The sequence below is a fragment of the Mus caroli genome, unplaced genomic scaffold, assembly GCF_978045245.1.
Source record: "Mus caroli unplaced genomic scaffold, Mus_caroli_1 scaffold_11, whole genome shotgun sequence".
Lineage (NCBI taxonomy): Eukaryota > Metazoa > Chordata > Mammalia > Rodentia > Muridae > Mus > Mus caroli.
Window position 1 is genome coordinate 57,982,354 of NW_028227266.1, and position 18,356 is coordinate 58,000,709.

Sequence of the window (18,356 nt, forward strand, 5' to 3'; positions counted from 1 at the left end):
AGCAGGACAATCCTGGATGAAGCAGTAACCCTCTCAAAGGGGCACTGCTGGGCATTACTGTTGTCAAAGAATGCAAAAAGCCACTTCTTCTGGTTCTGGATGCTACATCATTCTGAGACCAGAATAAGAAAACTGTACAGAGGTAGCTGGATATCACCCTGGTCTCAGATAGAAGAAATTGTGAAACTTTAGGCAAGTTATTAAATCTTATTTCCCTATTCCGTCAAACAGCAATCTTTACTCCACTTTTTTTTTTTTTTTTTTTTTAAAGAAAGTGACAAACTAGAGTATAGATGTGATAAAAAAGTCTGGTTTGATAGTACCATGTTAATATCCATAAATAGGGACTATCAGTTTTTATGTGAAAGCTGATTCCTTGAGGCTAGAATGTTTTAAATATCTCATCTTTAAAAAACTGACATTCCAAGATGTACAGAACATCTTAAGTGTGTATCACTACTACAACACAAACAACAATTTAAAGTCAATGTTCAAGAAGGCAGAAACCAGAAAGCTTTCAGAAATACTTCTGAAAAGTCTCAATTAGCCAAATTAAATGTTGGGGATGGTCTCATTCACAGTTCCTTACATAGAACTTGAACCAAATCTTGACAGTTTATATTAAATAGGAACAGTGAATAAGGCACATTATACAGGTGGCAGTTACCCACCTAAGTTATCGGTTTTCAACTATAAAAATAAACATAAGTAACTAATGGAATAACAAAATAAAAGTTTATTTTATTAGAATTAGGAATGTTCTTTCCCTCTGGGCAACCTGAACAGTCCAGTTACAATGAAAATCTAAGAACAGTTATTTCCACAGCACAAGGTGCTCTATGCACAAAATTACAGGGTTAGGAGCATTTAATCAATTTATCGATCTGATTGTCTCACCAACCCACCCCATCCCCATCCCCCAAGTGCTCTATACCGGACATAGCTAAAAGAATTTGTTACATTTAAGCCTTTTACTCTTCTTGTTCTAAATTTCAAGTCCTACTTAACAGGTGAACCACACATTACACTGCAGATTCAACCATTTCAAATCAAGTCAGTCTTGGATCTATTTGTGTGTATGTATACACGTGTGTCTTTAATATATTTATTTGAACACACATAAAACATATACAATCTGGGTTGCAGCAAATTACAAAGAATTTAGAGTCTGGTAATGTTATATGCTACTCCATTTACCACTATGGTATGTCTCCTGAGCTTTGGATCAAAATTTTATTGTAAATCATTGAAAATTCACCTGTTGCTCAATGAATTGCTCAAATGAAGCATGCACTGACAATGTAACTGATCTCAACAACACAGCGAGACCCTGATGTTTAAGTAGAGCCCTCTGAGAGACTTAGGTAGGTCAAATAGGGAAGCTGTTAACAATATGGCTTGCCTGTCCCAGCTGGGAGCACTGAAGCTAGCTACTGACAAAGGCAGGTAAATTCTGGAAATGCTGTCAGATGTGGAGACGGTTGTTAAAAACTTGGATGTAGCAGAAGAGCCAGTTCCCCTTGATCCACACAAATTGTGAGTGCAATATCCTCAGGTCCCATGTGGGACTAGAAAGTGTCACCAACTACACTATCCCTCCGTGGTGGGGACTGAGACTATGAGATGCACACTCGTTTTTGGACGCTTGTTGCAGGGCAGGGCATGAAGAGAACTTATGACAGTCAGACCTAGATACTGTGATGTTAACTCTTTTTAAACACCACATACACAAAGCATTTTAAGGGACCACATATATCTATCTGTGACAATTCTAGTTGCTTTTCAAAGTCACCAGGAAAAGGAACTTACTTGAGCTTTCTTTGAAATCTCCTTGGTTTTGATAAAGGTCTTAAGATTGATGCAATTATTTTAAATAAAGTCAAATGGATAATGGGAGAATGATAGGGGATAGAGAAAATGGAAAAGCAGACACTTGACTTCAGATGTGCCACCTGAGGTGACAAGGATAGGGAAGAAGAAGATACAAGTTGATCCTAAAGCGACAAGTGGTTTGAGGAAGCAGCATAATAAACTCAGCAAACAGTCACTGATTTCTGATGGGAAAAGACCAGTTGCAAGTACATCTCACGTAACAACCTTTCTAAAAGGAAAAGTAGGGTGATTCAGCAAAGCCTAACTTAGGCAAAAAGCCAGAGGGAAGTGAACCGACTTCCCAATGGAGTAAAAGATGTACAATGCAGGACAGACAGACACAGCTGCCTCACAAATGGTAAACACTCCCTAGGCACGAGACAGTTAAAGGAAGACGAAGAGGTCCTGCCAAAACTGGCATTTAATAGTTTTACCTCTTGATCTAGTTGCCTAGTTCACTCTGCACTCTTATATAAAACTGACAGTCTTAGGGATGCTGACCTGTTGAAAAATACCACAGGCAGAATGGCCTAAACAAGTATATAGTTAATAAAACCACCACCATCCTTTACTTTTAACATAGCTTTTAGTAAAAATTTCATAAAAATGGACATCACAGCTAAAATGCATTATTCTCCTATATGCTGACAATAGAAAAGAAGCAAACTCAGTGATTCCTACTCAAATGTACTGGATGGGAGTATCATGTTCTAGTGGTGTTTGCCTTCAAACTGAACCCACCGCAACACACACAAGTAATTTCAGTATCCACCATTTTAATTCACAATCTCAGACTAAGTGAATGGCTATTTATTTATATTTAAAGTGAAAACATTGTATTCAACACCCTAACATAAAGAAGGGATGAGAGACGAGCCATAACTAAAATTTAAAAGGCTCAAAGCAGCAATTCAGGAAAAATAAAACAGGAAAAGAAATTTTGAAATGCCTCCTCGAGATGTGATGGGAAGCCTAGAAAGCCTACGGCAGTGTGCGTGGTGTGGGCACACAGGCTGAAATGGGGGGCATCAAGGCCACAGAGGAGTAGGTTGGGATAGGATCATTTATGAACTGAAGCAACTAAACCCTTTAACAGGCCGAGGCATTTGCTTAGAACGTGACTTCCTGGATCTAGATCCAGAAGCGGAGAATTCTAGGCATGAGGCCCATGGCCAGCAAAAGATCAACCATACCACAAAGGGCAAACTGACCTCCGGAGGGGAAAGCACTCTAGTTAGGTCTTGCAGAGGGGCTTAACAAACACCTTTATCCCAACCCAACCCTAGAAAGATAAAGCCAACTGAAAGAAAATGCACAGCAAATAGACATAATCTTGAAGCTTTTTAAAGAATAAATATTTTTGTAATTAAACATTATGCAAACACGTGCCACGCTTGCTTTATCCATGCATATGCGCTATATACAATTTTGAAAAATACTGTGTTGTCCTCTTGTTTTAAAAGTCATATACAAAGTTTTTGTGTTTTTTGTTTTTTGAATCCTCTTGCTGCCCATCCCCTTCTCCCTCCAAAGAATCTCCTTTCCAAGTAGCTAGTAACCATTCTTCACTCATGACCTGAGGGTATGAGAGAAGTGAATCCAACTGTGTGTGGAGGTGTGCATGTGCAGGGGAGGAAGGGGAAGAGGTCCTTTACCAAAGTACAACAAAATGGCTGGTTTGGACATGAAAAGCAGTGTCAAGGAGCTATTTGAAATTTTAACTGTACTACACTCAGGAAAAAGAAAAAGGAAGTCAGCGTTGAGAATGAAGCTACGTTACAAGTTAAAGTTGGAGGGCTTTTGTGTGTCTGTCACACTTTGTTGGCGGCCTAGAATACTGTTGTACAATGGTTTATCTACCTTTTTTATTACAATATAATTTACTTAAACTTTCCGTTAACAAAACAGAATTCTGGTACTACAGACCAGCGGTGTCAGAACAGGCTTAGCGCCTCCTTGTTTGTGTTTGCTTTAATTGCATGAGCACTCTAGATGGTAAAGTTTTCAGGGTTCATTTTATGCAGGGCCAGTCTCAGTCCTCAATGTACTCCCACAGATCTTTTTCATAGCCTTCATGCACATGCTGTAACAAAACCCTTCGTCGACTCTCACAGTATCTGTAATCAAAGAGAGAAAAAACACTTGTCAGACTCTGAAAGGGAAAGAGGTATTGATTTTTACAAAGGATTATTCCTAGAGTTTGTCCAGGGTTTGAAGAAAGCACCTACTAATTGCTATGAACATTTTCAGATGTAGATGCACAGGTTTATCAAGATGCCTCTACTACTCTAGAGTTCTAAGGACTCTTTTTTTGCATTCTTTGGCTGCTGGATGAAAACCAAACCCAGGACCATGTACATGCTAGACAGTACATCTACCAATGATCTATCCTTCCTTCCAAGATTTTTGTTCTTAGAGTCAGATTCGCAGTGCCAGAAATAAATTTTAGAGTCTTCAAGTGTTAGAAGTTCTAATGTGCCTTTAAAACAATGATTCAAACCCATAGTTGTATAAATTATTCAGTTAATTTTATAGGTCATTTATTCCCATCTATAAAATAAAGTGTTGGTTAACTGTACAAGCATTTTAAATACAATGTAAAAATTACAGTTAGCCAAAGAAAGTGAAGACACTGGGATTAAATCTCTAGGCCTTCCAACTTCCCCGTTTCCTTATTACTATAATACCTGGGGCCAGGTGGTGGTTGTGGCAGTGGCATATGCCTTTAATCTGAGCACTTGGGAAACAGAGGCAGGTGAATTCCTGTGAATTCAAGAACACCTTGATCTGACAGCCAAGGCTACACAGAGAACTCCCCCCGTACCCACCCCCACCCCCCGAAAAACTAAAAAGAAACCCAAACAAAACAAAAGTCACCAGGAGATAGAGAGATGCCTCAGCAGTTTAGAACATTCCTTGTTTTTCCAGAGGATCCCAGTTCAGTTCCCAGCACCCACACCGAGTGGCTCACAACTCCAGGGAATGTGACTCCCTCTTCTGGGCTTTGTGGATATCCACATGATACACGTATACACAGAGATATACATGCATACACATAAATCAAAAAATCATTTTTAAAAACAGACAGAGGAAAATATTTTGGGAGAAAGCTTTTTGTTGAGAAATCAAACATGGGTTTGTACTTATCAAAAACTAAAGTGCTGTTTAACCCCAAGCTCAGTTAAGTTTCTCCTAAGAGATAAAAGCTAACAAAAAACTAAAGAACCACTCCCTCATGCTACTTATTCCTGTTAAAACCTTTCTTCCCTACAGTTTAGATTTCAGCCGAGGTACAGTAAGCCATAGAATAAATGGCTAGATTCCCTCCGAAAGTTCTTGTACAGTGGACAGAAGGAATCTGGGAAACACAGTAGCTACATCAACCATAAAGAACCTCACCCCTGGCAGAAAATGTCCACCGACATTAAAATCTCACCTGTACTTATCTTGGACTTTCTGCTTTATATCTTGCAGAGAATCTTGGGAAATATCTCGTTCAAGGTAGCCCGAAAGCACCTCTGTGGCATTTTCTAGATCTGCTTGATTATTCTGAAAGAAAAAGAATATTAAGTTAATTTTGGCTTCAAAAATCAAGCGAAAATATAATCCACCTTAGTGACTGTACTGACTGTGTACTTGCTCTCAGCACTGATACAGTCATTCTGAACTCAGGACCTCTGGCAGAGCAGTTGGTATTCTTAACTGCTGAGCCATCTCTCCAGCCCCATGTTTTTAAAAAGATATCATCTACTGTTTAATCCTGGTTGGCATAGAACTTTTTGTAACTCATGCTGGCCTCAAACCCATAGAGACCCACCTGCCTCTGGAGTACTGAGGTTAGAAACAAGGGTCAGCTGAATAAATCTATTTCACATTGTATGCAAGATCAGTATCCTATGGATTATTTTTTGTTCTTGTTGCTATTTTGTTTTTATTTTATTTTATTTTATTTTATTTTATTTTATTTTATTTTGAGATAGGGTCTTACTATGTAGTTGTGGTTGGCAGAGAACCAGGCTAGCTAGCTAGCTTTGAATTCACAAAGATGGGCCTCCCTCGGCTTCCTGAACGCTGGGATTAGTCACGACTCATCAAAGCCAGCAATTCTCTATTTTAGATCAGAGTGGGGTTCATACCATTCTAGGATATCCTAAGGCTTAAGTGACACAATTCATATGAATTGCTTATTCAGCACCTGGCACACAATAAGTTTTCAAAAATCACAAAACTAGGGGCTGGTGAGATGGCTCAGCGAGTAAGAACACTGACTGCTCTTCTGAAGGTCCTGAGTTCAAATCCCAGCAACCACATGGTGGCTTACAACCACCCGTAATGAGACCTGACACTCTCTTCTGGCAGAAGACAGCTACAGTGTACTAATTAATAATAATAAATTTTTTTAAAAATCACAAAACTAGCCTTGATATTGAAAGTTACCATGCAATAATTAGCTTTGTAAAAGTTGACATGATGGCTAGAAAAGGAGGCTTTTAGCAGTAAAGGTTTTTTCAAATAAAGATGCTTTAAAATTGATGCATGAATTGGGTATGGTGGCACAAGCCTTTACTCCAGTACATTGGAGGCTAGGGCAGGGGATGGCAGCCTGGTCTACCTAGCTAAACCCTCTTGTCTCAAAAAAAAAACGGAAAACTTCTAGGTGGAGAAGGAAACTGTATTAAGAAGAGAAATAATCTGTTGCCAAGTCTTCAGAGCTTTGATGATGATGAAAGTCAAAATTAAAATCTAGGACTAATTGTAGAACCAGTATAATTAGCTAGCTAACCCACATAAACTTGTATGCAGTTAAGTATAACAAAGAAGGTTCTCTTATCTAGGGACGTTTTTTTAAAAAAAAGAAAGGAAGGGTTTAACTTTGTTCTATGAAAAAAAAGCAGCCTTTCCCCATGTCCAGGAACTTGTCCTACCTCAAAGATAATGGACTGGTTATTCTTTTTGAGGTAGAAAGCGAAGACATAAGTGTACATGAGTGTGGCACGACACTGGCAGAGGACATCAACTGCTTTCTTCAGGAACTGCACCTCGATCCAGGACATGTTGTGCTGCTGCATCTCCTCCATCTTCTGTTTCACCTGAGCATACAGCTTATGCTCGAAGCGTAGACTCTGCATGTGGTTCATATAGCGATTACAGTAGAACAGGTATCTCTGCAGGGCTGCCCTAGATCGCTGACCCAGTAAGAAAAACAAAGGTTCATAATTATGATATACATATTGTATACAAAAGCTGGTGTCCAATTAAGGCACAATATCATATAGCACCTCGTAAGTTAAAACACCTCATCACTAGAAAGAGCAAAGGTTCCAAAAGTTGGCAATAATGTGGAGCGAAGGCAAATCTTGCATGATACTGCTGACAGGAATGCAAATTAGTAGAATCACTATGGAAAATTCATGGAAGGCCCTCAAAAAACTAAAAGTAGAGTCATCATAGGAATCAGAATTGCCACATTTGGGCATCTAGTAAAAAGAACTGAAGCAATTATGCAGTGGTGGCGCACTTGGGAGGCAGAGGCAGGCGGATTTCGGAGTTCAAGGCCAGCCTGGTCTACAGAGTGAATTCCAGGACAGCCAGGGCTACACAGAGAAACCCTGTCTTGAAAAAAACAAAAAGAAAAAAGACATGAAATCAGGAGTTCATTCACAAATGAATGGAAAAAGAAATGGTGTTATACATTCAATAGTACTGCTCAGTCAGAAAGAACCAAATGTTGGTAATATGCAACAACATGGGTAATCCTGGGAGACAACATGCTAAGCTTGTACAGAAACACATATACTACAGAATCTTGACTTATATGAAGAATCAAAAAAGCACTGTACTCAGAAAAGTAGAGACTAAACTGATGGATGTTACAGGAAGACCTTTAAATAATGCACTGTGTATTTAAAACATTGTAAATGTCAAAACTCTAAACAGAGAAAATGATAGGTGCCCAAGGTGACAAAAATAATTATGTAGCTAGAACCAATCAATACTATATACATATCAAAACATCAGTTTCTATGAATGTAAATAGACTTTTTGACTAAAAGTGCTAGTTTAAACTTGATATATATGCAGATAAAACAGTTATTTAGTTTAAATTAGGAATAAAGTCATCTAGTTCCCTCTGTTATTTTATACTGCTATGAATGCCTTAGTAGTTTCCATACAGCTGCCATGAGCCACATGTGGCAAACAAATTAAAGAATGGTGCTAAAGAATATATATTTTTTTTATTTATTATATGTAAGGACACTGTAGCTGTCCTCAGACACTCCAGAAGAGGGAGTCAGATCTCCTTAAGGATGGTTGTGAGCCACCATGTGGTTGCTGGGATTTGAACTCCAGACCTTCGGAAGAGCAGTCGGGTGCTCTTACCCACTGAGCCATCTCACCAGCCCTAAAGAATATTTTTATCACTACAAAAAAGTTCTACTGGACAGCAGTTGGCACAGTGTGATGGTTTATATATGCTTAGCAAGGGACTGGCACTATTAGGAGATATGGCCTTATTGGAGTAGGTGTGTCACTGTGTGTGTGGACTTAAATACACTTGTCCTAGGTGTCTGGAAGTCAGTCTTCTATTTGCCTTCCGAACAAGATGGAGAACCCTCAGTTCCTCCTACGACATGCCTGCCTGAACCTTTGAACCTGTAAATCAGCCCCAATTAAATGTCCTTATAAGAGTAGCCTTGGTCATGGTGTGAGTTCACAGCAGTAAAATCCTAAGACAGACAGAATGCAATGAGCTAGAAAATCAGAAGCAGCTGTGTGTGTTACTGGTAGCTGAACCTAGGTACTTGTGCCAGGTGAGCAAATTTCCTGAAAATCCAGTACTCAGCAAAAATAGAGCAGAAAACTACCCTGAGGCAAAAAGATATCACAATAGCTCCTCAGACAAGGTAACTGAAAGTAGGCAGTACAATCAACTAAGTGGGTTTTTGTTTGTTTTATTTTTTTCTGAGGGGAGGGGGATCCATAGCCTTGGCTGTTCTGGAACTCACTCTGTAGACTAGGCTGTCTCAAGATCTACCTGTCCCCACTTCCCAAGTGCTGGGATTAAAGATGTACTCCACCACACAACTAAGTGATTATTTTTTTAAAGTATATTTTTACACTTTTTAAGAAAAATAATTTCTTAGGGCTGGAAAGATGGCTCTAAACTATTAAAGAATAGGCTCAAAACAAAAAAATAAATTTTTAAAACTTATTTTATATTTATGTTTACTAATATGTGTGCCTGGTGCCCAAGGCAGCTGGAAAAAGGCATCAGATTCCCTAGAACCAAGAGTTGCATACAGGAGGTAGTGAGCCACTACGTCAGTGCTGGGAACAGAACAGAGATTTTTCTGGAAGAGCAGACAATGCATTCTTAACCACTGATCAATCTCTCCAACCATCAACTAAGTGTCCAATGTTGGTTTTTTTTTTTGTTTTTGTTTTTTCTGGTTTTCTGGTTTTTTGAGACAGGGTTTCTCTGTGTAGCCCTGGCTGGCCTCGAACTCGACTCTGCCCCCCCAGTGCTGGGATTAAAGGCGTGCACCACCACGCCCGGTTTTCAATGTTGTTCTTATTGAGTCTGCATTTGCTTACTAGCTTTATAGATTACTAATAAGACAGATCTGTCTACACAGTCTCAGGCAGAACTATATAGTGAGACCCTGACTCCAAAAATATCAAACAAATGGCATTTTTTAAAAAGGAAGGGAGAGGGCTGGAGAGATGGCTCAGCAGTTAGGAGTACAGCACTGACTGCTCTTCCAGAGGTCCTGAGTTCAATTCCCAGCAGCCACATGGTGATTCACAACCATCTGTAATGGGATCCGATGCTCTCTTCTGGTGTGTCTAAAGAAAGCTACAGTGTACTCATATAAAAAAATAAATCTTTTAAAAAGGTGGGGGGAGGGACAGGGGAATAATATAAAATGAAAATGAGGCTATTAATCAATTCCAAATTATGGATACAATTTGGACAAACTATTAAAAAAAAAACTGAGCAAGCAAGATGGCTCAGTGTACCTATGCACAAGTCTGACAACCTGAATTTGATCCCAGATCACAACTGGAAGGAAGAAACTAGATCCTGAGAATTGCCCTCTGTGAAAACGCACATGTATGCACATATACATACAAAATATTTAAATTTTAATAGATACTTTGAGATTCTGCCTCAAAAAATAAAACCCAAAATAAATTTATAACAAAATTGAAATCATCTGAACAATAGTAGATTCAAATAAGTGATATCTTTAGAAATGATGTTGTGTGTGAAAGTGAATGTCTGTAATGCCAGCACTCAGAAAACAGGACTGGAAGATTAGTCACAGGGTTCATTTTCAAACACCCATCCAATATATCTACATACAATAGTATGTATGTATCCAGTAAGCCTGTTATTTATTAATGAAACAATATAATCTTTGACTTGAGAGATATTTTAAAATTTTATTGTCTTACAAAAATAGCTGACCCAAAGACTCCTACATTTTTCTGTAGTCTCTAGATTTGTTCAACTGTTTTAAAATGTTTACTTGGTACCTGATAATTTATGCAAAATGATTAGTAAATATTAAGGATGCGCTTACCACATGCAGTTCTATTTCTCCCTCTTCATGACTTAAAGTCTAAAAACAATAGATATCCAGGCTTTTTATATATATGTGCATGTATGTATGTATGTATATATATATATATATATATATATATATATATATATATATACACACACACACACACAACACATATACATTCTGATTTATGTGTGTGCATGTTTAAATACATATATACACACACACATGTGCACACATACTTATACATGTACACATGTATTTATGTGTATGTACATCTCAGAGAATATATACAATATTCTATATAGAAATATACACACTCCTTTAATTCCAGGCTTGCAAGGCAGAGGCAGGAGCATTTGAGTTTGAGGCCAGGCTGGTCTGCAGAGTGAGTTCCAGGACAGCCATGGCACAGAGAAACCCTATCTTAGAAAAAAGAAAGAAAAAAGGAAGGAAGGAAAGAAGGGAAGGGGATAAGAAAGAGAAAGAAGAAAGGTAGGTAGGTTGGTCTATAGTTGGTCTCTTAAACATCAACTCTAAACCACATGACTATTCAATAACATGCCCAAATATCACACACAACACTGAAGCACCTCAAAATAAAGATAGATAGATGGATAGATAGATAGATAGATAGATAGATGGATGGATGGATGGATGGATGGATGGATGGAGGGAGGGAGGGAACAATGTTTTGTTTTGCACCTTTTCTATTTTGAGAGGGTCTGGGAATGAGCTCTGGTGGCCTGGAAATCAAGATGCTCCTTTCTCTGCTTCTCACTTCTCCAGAGCTGTCTTTACAGCATGCACCAGTCATGCCTGACAAAGCTGTGTTATTTTAAGACCCAGGTAGGTACAAAACCAACGGATATGACCTAAAAATTATGCCAACATGCAAATATAATATGTGGAAAGTAATCTCCCCGGCAATGTCAACTTCCACTAAGTACTACTATCTGCAAATTTGTCAAATTCCCAAAATCTAACAGAAACCCGAATTTATCACATTACCACACAGAGTACTAGATAGAGGACTCTAATATACTTGATGAATCTCAAACTATTTCTCATAAAACTCAATTAAGCGAGGTGTGGTAGTATATGCCTTTAATACTAGCACTCAGGAGTAGAGAAGCAGGTAGATCTAGGCTAGCTTGGGTCTCTAGGCCAGGTGACAACGATGATGACATCGTTGTCATCGTCGTCATCATCATCATCATTATCATCTCATCAACCCTAGAAACAAAACCCTCAAAAATCAAAGGAGAAAACTTTCAATACAAATAACAAATGCCAGGATCTGGAATGAGAAACAAATTCAAGATTTAAAAAGAGTTCCCAAAATAACCCAAACTAGCAGATTGGCCTAGCAGTCAAAAATAAACACCAACTGCTTTTCATAGGTAAGGCTTTTTGAAACAGTCACACCACAGTCTTCTGTTAAAGCCTATGACTTCCTTAGCAGTAAGGGGAGAGACAGAGTTGAGGAATCATAGCGGAGATCACACAGACTACAGGTTTCATTCCCACCGCAATGCTGTGAAAAGTCTTGTACACACTAGGCAAACAACATTGAGATTCGACCCTGGCCAATTTGTGTGTGTAGGAAGTTAAGAGTTGACATCCAAACTGGATCAAGCACAGGTTTATCAGTTATAATAAAGCAAATGCTTTCACTTTTACTCAGCGGCTCTCTTTTACCCTTCATGTGTATGTGTTTGTGTCAAGAGCCACAGTTCTGGACTTGTTGAGGCATGGACTCTCACTGACTAGGGATCCTGCTGATTGTGGTTAATCCAGTTGGCTAGCTATCCACAGGAATCCTGTTTCTATCTCCTAAATGCTGGGATCCACAGGAAGCCACAATGTGGATGCTAAAGATCAGAATATGAATACTTGCATTTTTAAGTTGTTTTAAACTATGAGCCATGTTCCCAGTTCCACACACAGGCAGCATCCTTTCGAAACAGGATCTCACTGAATTGCTTCCAATTCACTAAATGGTCCTCAACTTCTCTCTGTGGCTCACTGAAGCCTTGTACTCAGGATGCTCTTGAAACACTCCCTTAAGTAGTTGGGGTTACACATCTGTGCCATCAGGCATGGCTTTATTTGATCTACACACCCCAAAAGGACCAAAGTATCACATACATTTGTTAAACATTCATTATTTGTAATTTAAAAAGACACAGTACCCTTTATTTCTACCAATAATTAAAAAGATTAAATGTCTGTGTGTTCAGTGAGAGGAGACTGGCTGGACTCAAATTTAAGATCCTATAAGCCTCCAGAGTATTGGGATTATAAGCACACAACAATATGCCACACCTATATAAAGAAATGCCTTTTAAAAATTGAACAAAACCAAACATTTGCAACGTATGGTTTCCATTATATCCAGCTGGGAAAGCCATTTAAAAAAAAAAGAGCTTTTTTTTTTTGTCTCTAGGGATTTCAATAAAAATGGCTAAGTATAAAAAAACAAACAAACAAAAAACAATGGTTCTACAACTACTATAAAATTACGAGATTTAAAAAAACAAACAAACAAAAACAAAAAGAAACAAACAAAAAAAAAAACAAAAACAAAGTACTATAAATCCAAGTCTACTGTTTGAATCGTTTCCCTAATAATAGCAGGTCATTTTTCTATCTCAACTCCTGAGATTCTATTTCAAATCAAGTGACCCATCAGAACTACAAGAACAATGACGTAAAAACAAAAAGTGGAAATAAGTGACACATTGTGTGCTCTATACAAAAACAGCTGCTATTCCCTCAACAACGGCTCAACTCTTACTCTCCTTTCTGAATGAGCAGAATGTGGGAGTGAGTGCTGATATCATACCACCATTGGGACCTAAAAGTAAGCAACATTACTAGCCTAACTAAAAGAAAGCAAATAGACACGACTGTCCTTATGGAAGAGCATGATGGGCATACTCCTGTAACCTCAGACTCGGAAATTCAAGGTACAAAGCCAGAGCTTGTCTCAAAATAGACAACAAACAAAAAGACTGAACATGATGCCCATGCCTATAATCAGCACTCTGAAAGAAACCAAAGGATCACGAGTTTGATATCAGTCGGGGCTAGGGAGCCCGTATCAGAAAACAAAACTGAACTAGTAAGTACTATAAACAGTCTCTTCTAAGTTTAACACATTTAGGATTTACTGTAGTGTCTACAACAATTCAGAACGGAATGCTTCTTGCAAAATTACGTTGTGTCAGAAACCCCAAGCCAGTGCTGTGCTGCCGTGGCTGCACTCACCTCTTGGGCATCTCTTGCTGCCTTTGCATCATCCTCATTATAGCGGTTACAGTTGTACCTTAAAGAAAATTAAGAGGATTTCAAAAAACCATAATCAGTTAAAAAGTGAAAAGAATGTAGCACTTGAACGTGTACTAAGTGATTGTCTAGAACCAGCATTCTATTTTACAACAGATAAACTGAGAAGTCAAAGGTTTCTATTGTTGCAATAATAGAAATAAAAGACCAAATAAAGTACACTGGGAGGGCTGGCCATACACCATAATATTTCAATTGTCTAAAGGATTGATTAGATCAATTCTCCATGAAGTGGAAAATTCTGCACCTTCTAGGTAAGCCCATCCCAAACCAGCTACACTACAACCACAAGAAAACATTGTAGTATATAGCTTATTTTTTACATGTAGCCTGAACTTCTAACTCTACTTCTGAAGAGACCACCTTATCTCCTAAGCTATCCTATACTCACGGTCTATCTTCTTTTATAAATCAAAGAACCAATAATCAGCAAGTTACTATGTAAGAGCTACTTGTGCTATGGACTTTACACACTACTATGACTTATTAGCAGACTCTGAAACTGAATGACATGTAAAAAAAGGATGGAAGGAGGAGGAAACCTGTCCAGAGAAATTAGCTCAGAGAAGAAATGACTGGCACTTCTTTTGTCCTTGTTACTACCTACCTTTTTTTGTTGTTGTTTAGGCAGGTTCTCACTAAGTAGCCCTGGCTGGTTTGAGATCTGCTACATGGAGCAGGTTGACCCAGAACTCAGAGATCTGCTTGGCACTGCCCCCATGTGCTGGGATTATGGCTACAGGCTACCATACCTAGCTACTATGTACCTTTTATTAAGAGACTACATTCTGACTTGGGCTACTTATTTAATGCTTAACTACCAATTGCAGTAGACTTTCAATGTGTGATTCACCACAGTTCATTAAGGAACAGAGGCAGTTCAGGGCAGGAAGTTGAGAGCTAACATAATGCTACAGCATCTGTTAACATTGAACCTTCTATTTTTCCCCCAGACTTTTTTCCCCCAGAGCTGAGGACTGAACCTAGTGACTTGCGTTTGCTAGGCAAGCGCTCTACCACTGAGCTAAAACCCCAACCCCTATAGGAAGACTTAAAAACACCATCCCTCCCTCTATCCCAAATTAAAAAATAAAATAAAACAAATGAATTTAGTGTTAAAAGTAAATTAGTCTAAGTGGTGGCTCAATGGCTAAGGGCACTTGCTACTCTTGCAGAAGGGCAGAGTTTGATTCCCAAAATACACAATGGGTAGCCCAAATCCTTCTAGAACTCTAATTTCAAGTTATTTAAGGGTCTCTTCAGGCCTTGTGGGCAGTTTTTGAACCATGAGTGAGCATCTGTGCGATACAGAACCACAAACATGAAAAATCCTTACAACATCCAAACTATTCTACTATTACTTTATAATGCAGTCTACTTCCTAACTTTCTCTATCCCTTCCAACTTAGTAGGGAGTCAACAGGAAGGTACCACAAATCAAAAACAGCTGGTCATTTGTATAACACTCAGAAACATTTTCAATTCAAATCAGGAAATGTATTAGCTCCTGTGTTTCTCAAAATACATCTATAATTTAACTTGCACTTTCCCAAATAAATAGGCATATAACAAAATTATTAGTATAGAAGGACATGGAACAATGTCATTTAACAAGGGTAGTTTTTGTATTCAAGGATTATGCATTCATGGAAACAATCTTTACTGGAGAAAAAAATACCTAAAGAAAAGTCATAATTGTCCTGAGCACACAGGTTCTTTATTCTTCTCATTATCCCTAAAAAACACTATTTACAAAACATTTACTGTGTGCTAAGTAATCTAGAAATAATTTAAATAAAATATGCAGAAGGAGGCACATGCATGCAAATACTACATAAGTGTACATGATGACCGTACACATGCTCAGATTTTGGTATTCACAGAGCATCCTGGAACTCATCTCCAACAGATTAGTTAACAATGGCATATGCATCTAACATTAACTATCAGTCTTGAAAAACATAAAATTAGACATCAGTGGGCCATTTTAAGGGACTATTTTCCAGTTCTAGGTAATTATTCCCAATAGGAAGGCAAGCCTACTTCAAAGAGAAGCTAAAAATACAGATCTTTGTTCAGTAGCTTTCCACTTTTTAGTTAAGACAACAAAACTGTCGTCTAATGATGTGAAGCATAAGGAAAACACACAAGTAAATTTCTGCCATTAAACTCTAGTTTACAACCTCTACTAGACGACTTACCAGACAATGTAACTAAAAATTTAAATCATGAACTGAAAACACTACTCCACCTCTATTCACAGTATTCCTTTTACTGGTTCCAAATTTTTCAACTAATGAAATCTCAATGCATAGGTTTATCTCAATTATTAATTCCTGTGAGAAATAGGACTACAAAATACCTCTCTGTGGTTATCTTGAATATACTGTTGAAACGAAATATTAATCTTTTTTAGCTCAAGTCAGGCAATTATATATAAGGCAGAAATATCATTTGTACATGGTAGACATCCTATAATTACATGAATGTACTCTCCCATTTGTCCAACCTACCAGGCAGATCCATGCGGTTCCCAAGGGCCAAGACACACCCAGCAAAATTCTGCTTTACAGTTCTGGTTCCGACAGACCATGTGATTACAACCGCCATCCTTCTCAATTGTGACATGGCATTTGGGACATTCCTATGGAAAAAAACTATAGAGTTGGTGTCAATGCTATACCATTGAGGACAGAAGCTAGTTCTAGACTTTATTTGAGTTTATACACATAAGTTATTTTAAAAAGTAGTAAGAATCTATTAAAGATCATTAAATGTAAAGTATATTATTACTGGCTCTTTCGTTAGTTTTGGTGCTTTGTTGTTTGTTTTTCATTTGTGTTTTTCTCTTTCTTTCTTTCTTTCTCTCTCTCTTTTTTTTTTTTTTTTTTGGTCTTTTTTGTTTTTTCAAGACAGGGTTTCTCTGTATACCCTGGCTGTTCTAGAACTCACTTTGTAGACCAGGCTGGTCTCGAACTCAGAAATCCACCTGCCTCTGCCTCCCAAGTGCTGGAACTAAAGGCGTGCGCCACCACGCACGCCCAGCTTGTTTGTGTTTTTCAAGACAAGATTTCTCTGTGTTAACAGTTCTACTCGATCTGTAGACAGGCTGGCCTTGAACTTACAAAGATCCACCTGGTTTTGGCTCCCTTGTGCTGGGATTAAAGGTGTGCACTATCACCACCTGGTTATTACTGGGTATTAATAGACTCAAAAATGTAATACTTTTTTAAAATTTATTTTTATTTTTAAGGGTATGTCTGTGTGTTTGCCATCTGTGTGCAAGTGCCTATGGAAACCAGAAGGGCATTCTGTCTTCTAGAAAGAGAATTATAGAAAGTGGTGAGCAGCCATGCAGGTGTTGGGACTTGATGAATCAGGGTCCTACGGAAGAAAAACTGATGAGCCATCTCCCCACCCAAATAAAAACAATCACAATATTTTTGAACACAGTTTTACTGAAGGTAAGTGTTTTACTCTACCCAATGCTCAGTGCCATCACCTAGCTGCAGACCGACTTTCCATGCACTGTTTTTCAGGGCTTTATATGCACCATAAACCTGTAAATCTTTTAATGGTGTTATTTATTCCTGCTTGTCTCATGAATAAATGACAAAATGGAAATAACAAAGAAACTAATTCTAGGCCACACAGAATCCATATATAAGCAGTCTGGTATACACAGTCAGGTAAGCAGGTAAGCGGACCTTGACTTTCAAACTGAATTCATACTGAAGCTCAAATTTTTCATTTTTTTAAAAAAAGATTTATTTATTATTATCTATAAGTACACCGTAGCTGTCTTCAGACACAGTAGAAGAGGGCATCAGATATCATTAAGGATGGTTGTGAGCCACCATGTGGTTGCTGTGATTTGAACTCAGGACCTTTGAAAGAGCAGTCGGTGCTCTTAACTGCTATCTCTCCAGCCCCTCATTTTTTTTAAACTGTACTTAAAGAGGTTTTTGTTGTTAAAATAAGATATTTCTACAAAGCTCTAGCTGCCCTATAACTCATTATGTAAAATAGGCTGTCCTAAAACTCACAAAGAGATGAGTCTGATTCCCAAGTGCAATAATTAATGTGTGCCACTATGCCTGGCTTTAAAAGGAAAAAAAAAAAAACCTTTTGAAAATCTGAGTGATATAGACATGGTGTGTACAGGAATGTACAAGAGACTAGAAGAAGATGCTGGATGCCCTGCTTCATCGCTCAGTCTTGTTCCTCTAAAGACACACTCACTGAACCTGGGGTTTCTCAAATTCAGCTAGGCTGATAACCACTGACCTTGAGGGAATCCACCCATCTCTGAATTTTAGCACTAAAGGTTACAGGTGCACGTGGTCACACCTCTTTTACATGGGTGTTGAAGATCTGAACTCAGTTCCTCATACTTGGGCAGCAAAGCAGTCAAGATTAGCAAATTTAACTTGTACAGGAGAACTCAAGTGTTTTTACACTAAAGGAGCCACACTGCCTTACAGCTGGTCCAAATAAACACCTGAAAGGGAATAAATAGGCAGCCATCGGAGGTGGGTGGGCGAGCATGGATAAAAATTATCA

General features: G+C 38.3%; 1 protein-coding gene across 1 annotated transcript in view; it reads right to left on the reverse strand.

Moving 5' to 3' along the window:
- Positions 1 to 713: 713 nt before the first annotated feature.
- Arih1 (ariadne RBR E3 ubiquitin protein ligase 1) overlaps positions 714 to 18,356 on the reverse strand; it is a 98,360-nt gene continuing 80,717 nt past the window's right edge. The window contains exons 10-14 of the mRNA XM_021171586.3: positions 16,307 to 16,437; positions 13,716 to 13,773; positions 6,798 to 7,058; positions 5,309 to 5,421; positions 714 to 3,989 (exon numbers count right to left, since the gene is read on the reverse strand). Coding sequence (XP_021027245.1) covers positions 3,905 to 3,989; positions 5,309 to 5,421; positions 6,798 to 7,058; positions 13,716 to 13,773; positions 16,307 to 16,437 — 648 coding nt within the window. The 3' untranslated portion in view covers positions 714 to 3,904. The remainder of the gene's footprint in view (positions 3,990 to 5,308; positions 5,422 to 6,797; positions 7,059 to 13,715; positions 13,774 to 16,306; positions 16,438 to 18,356) is intronic.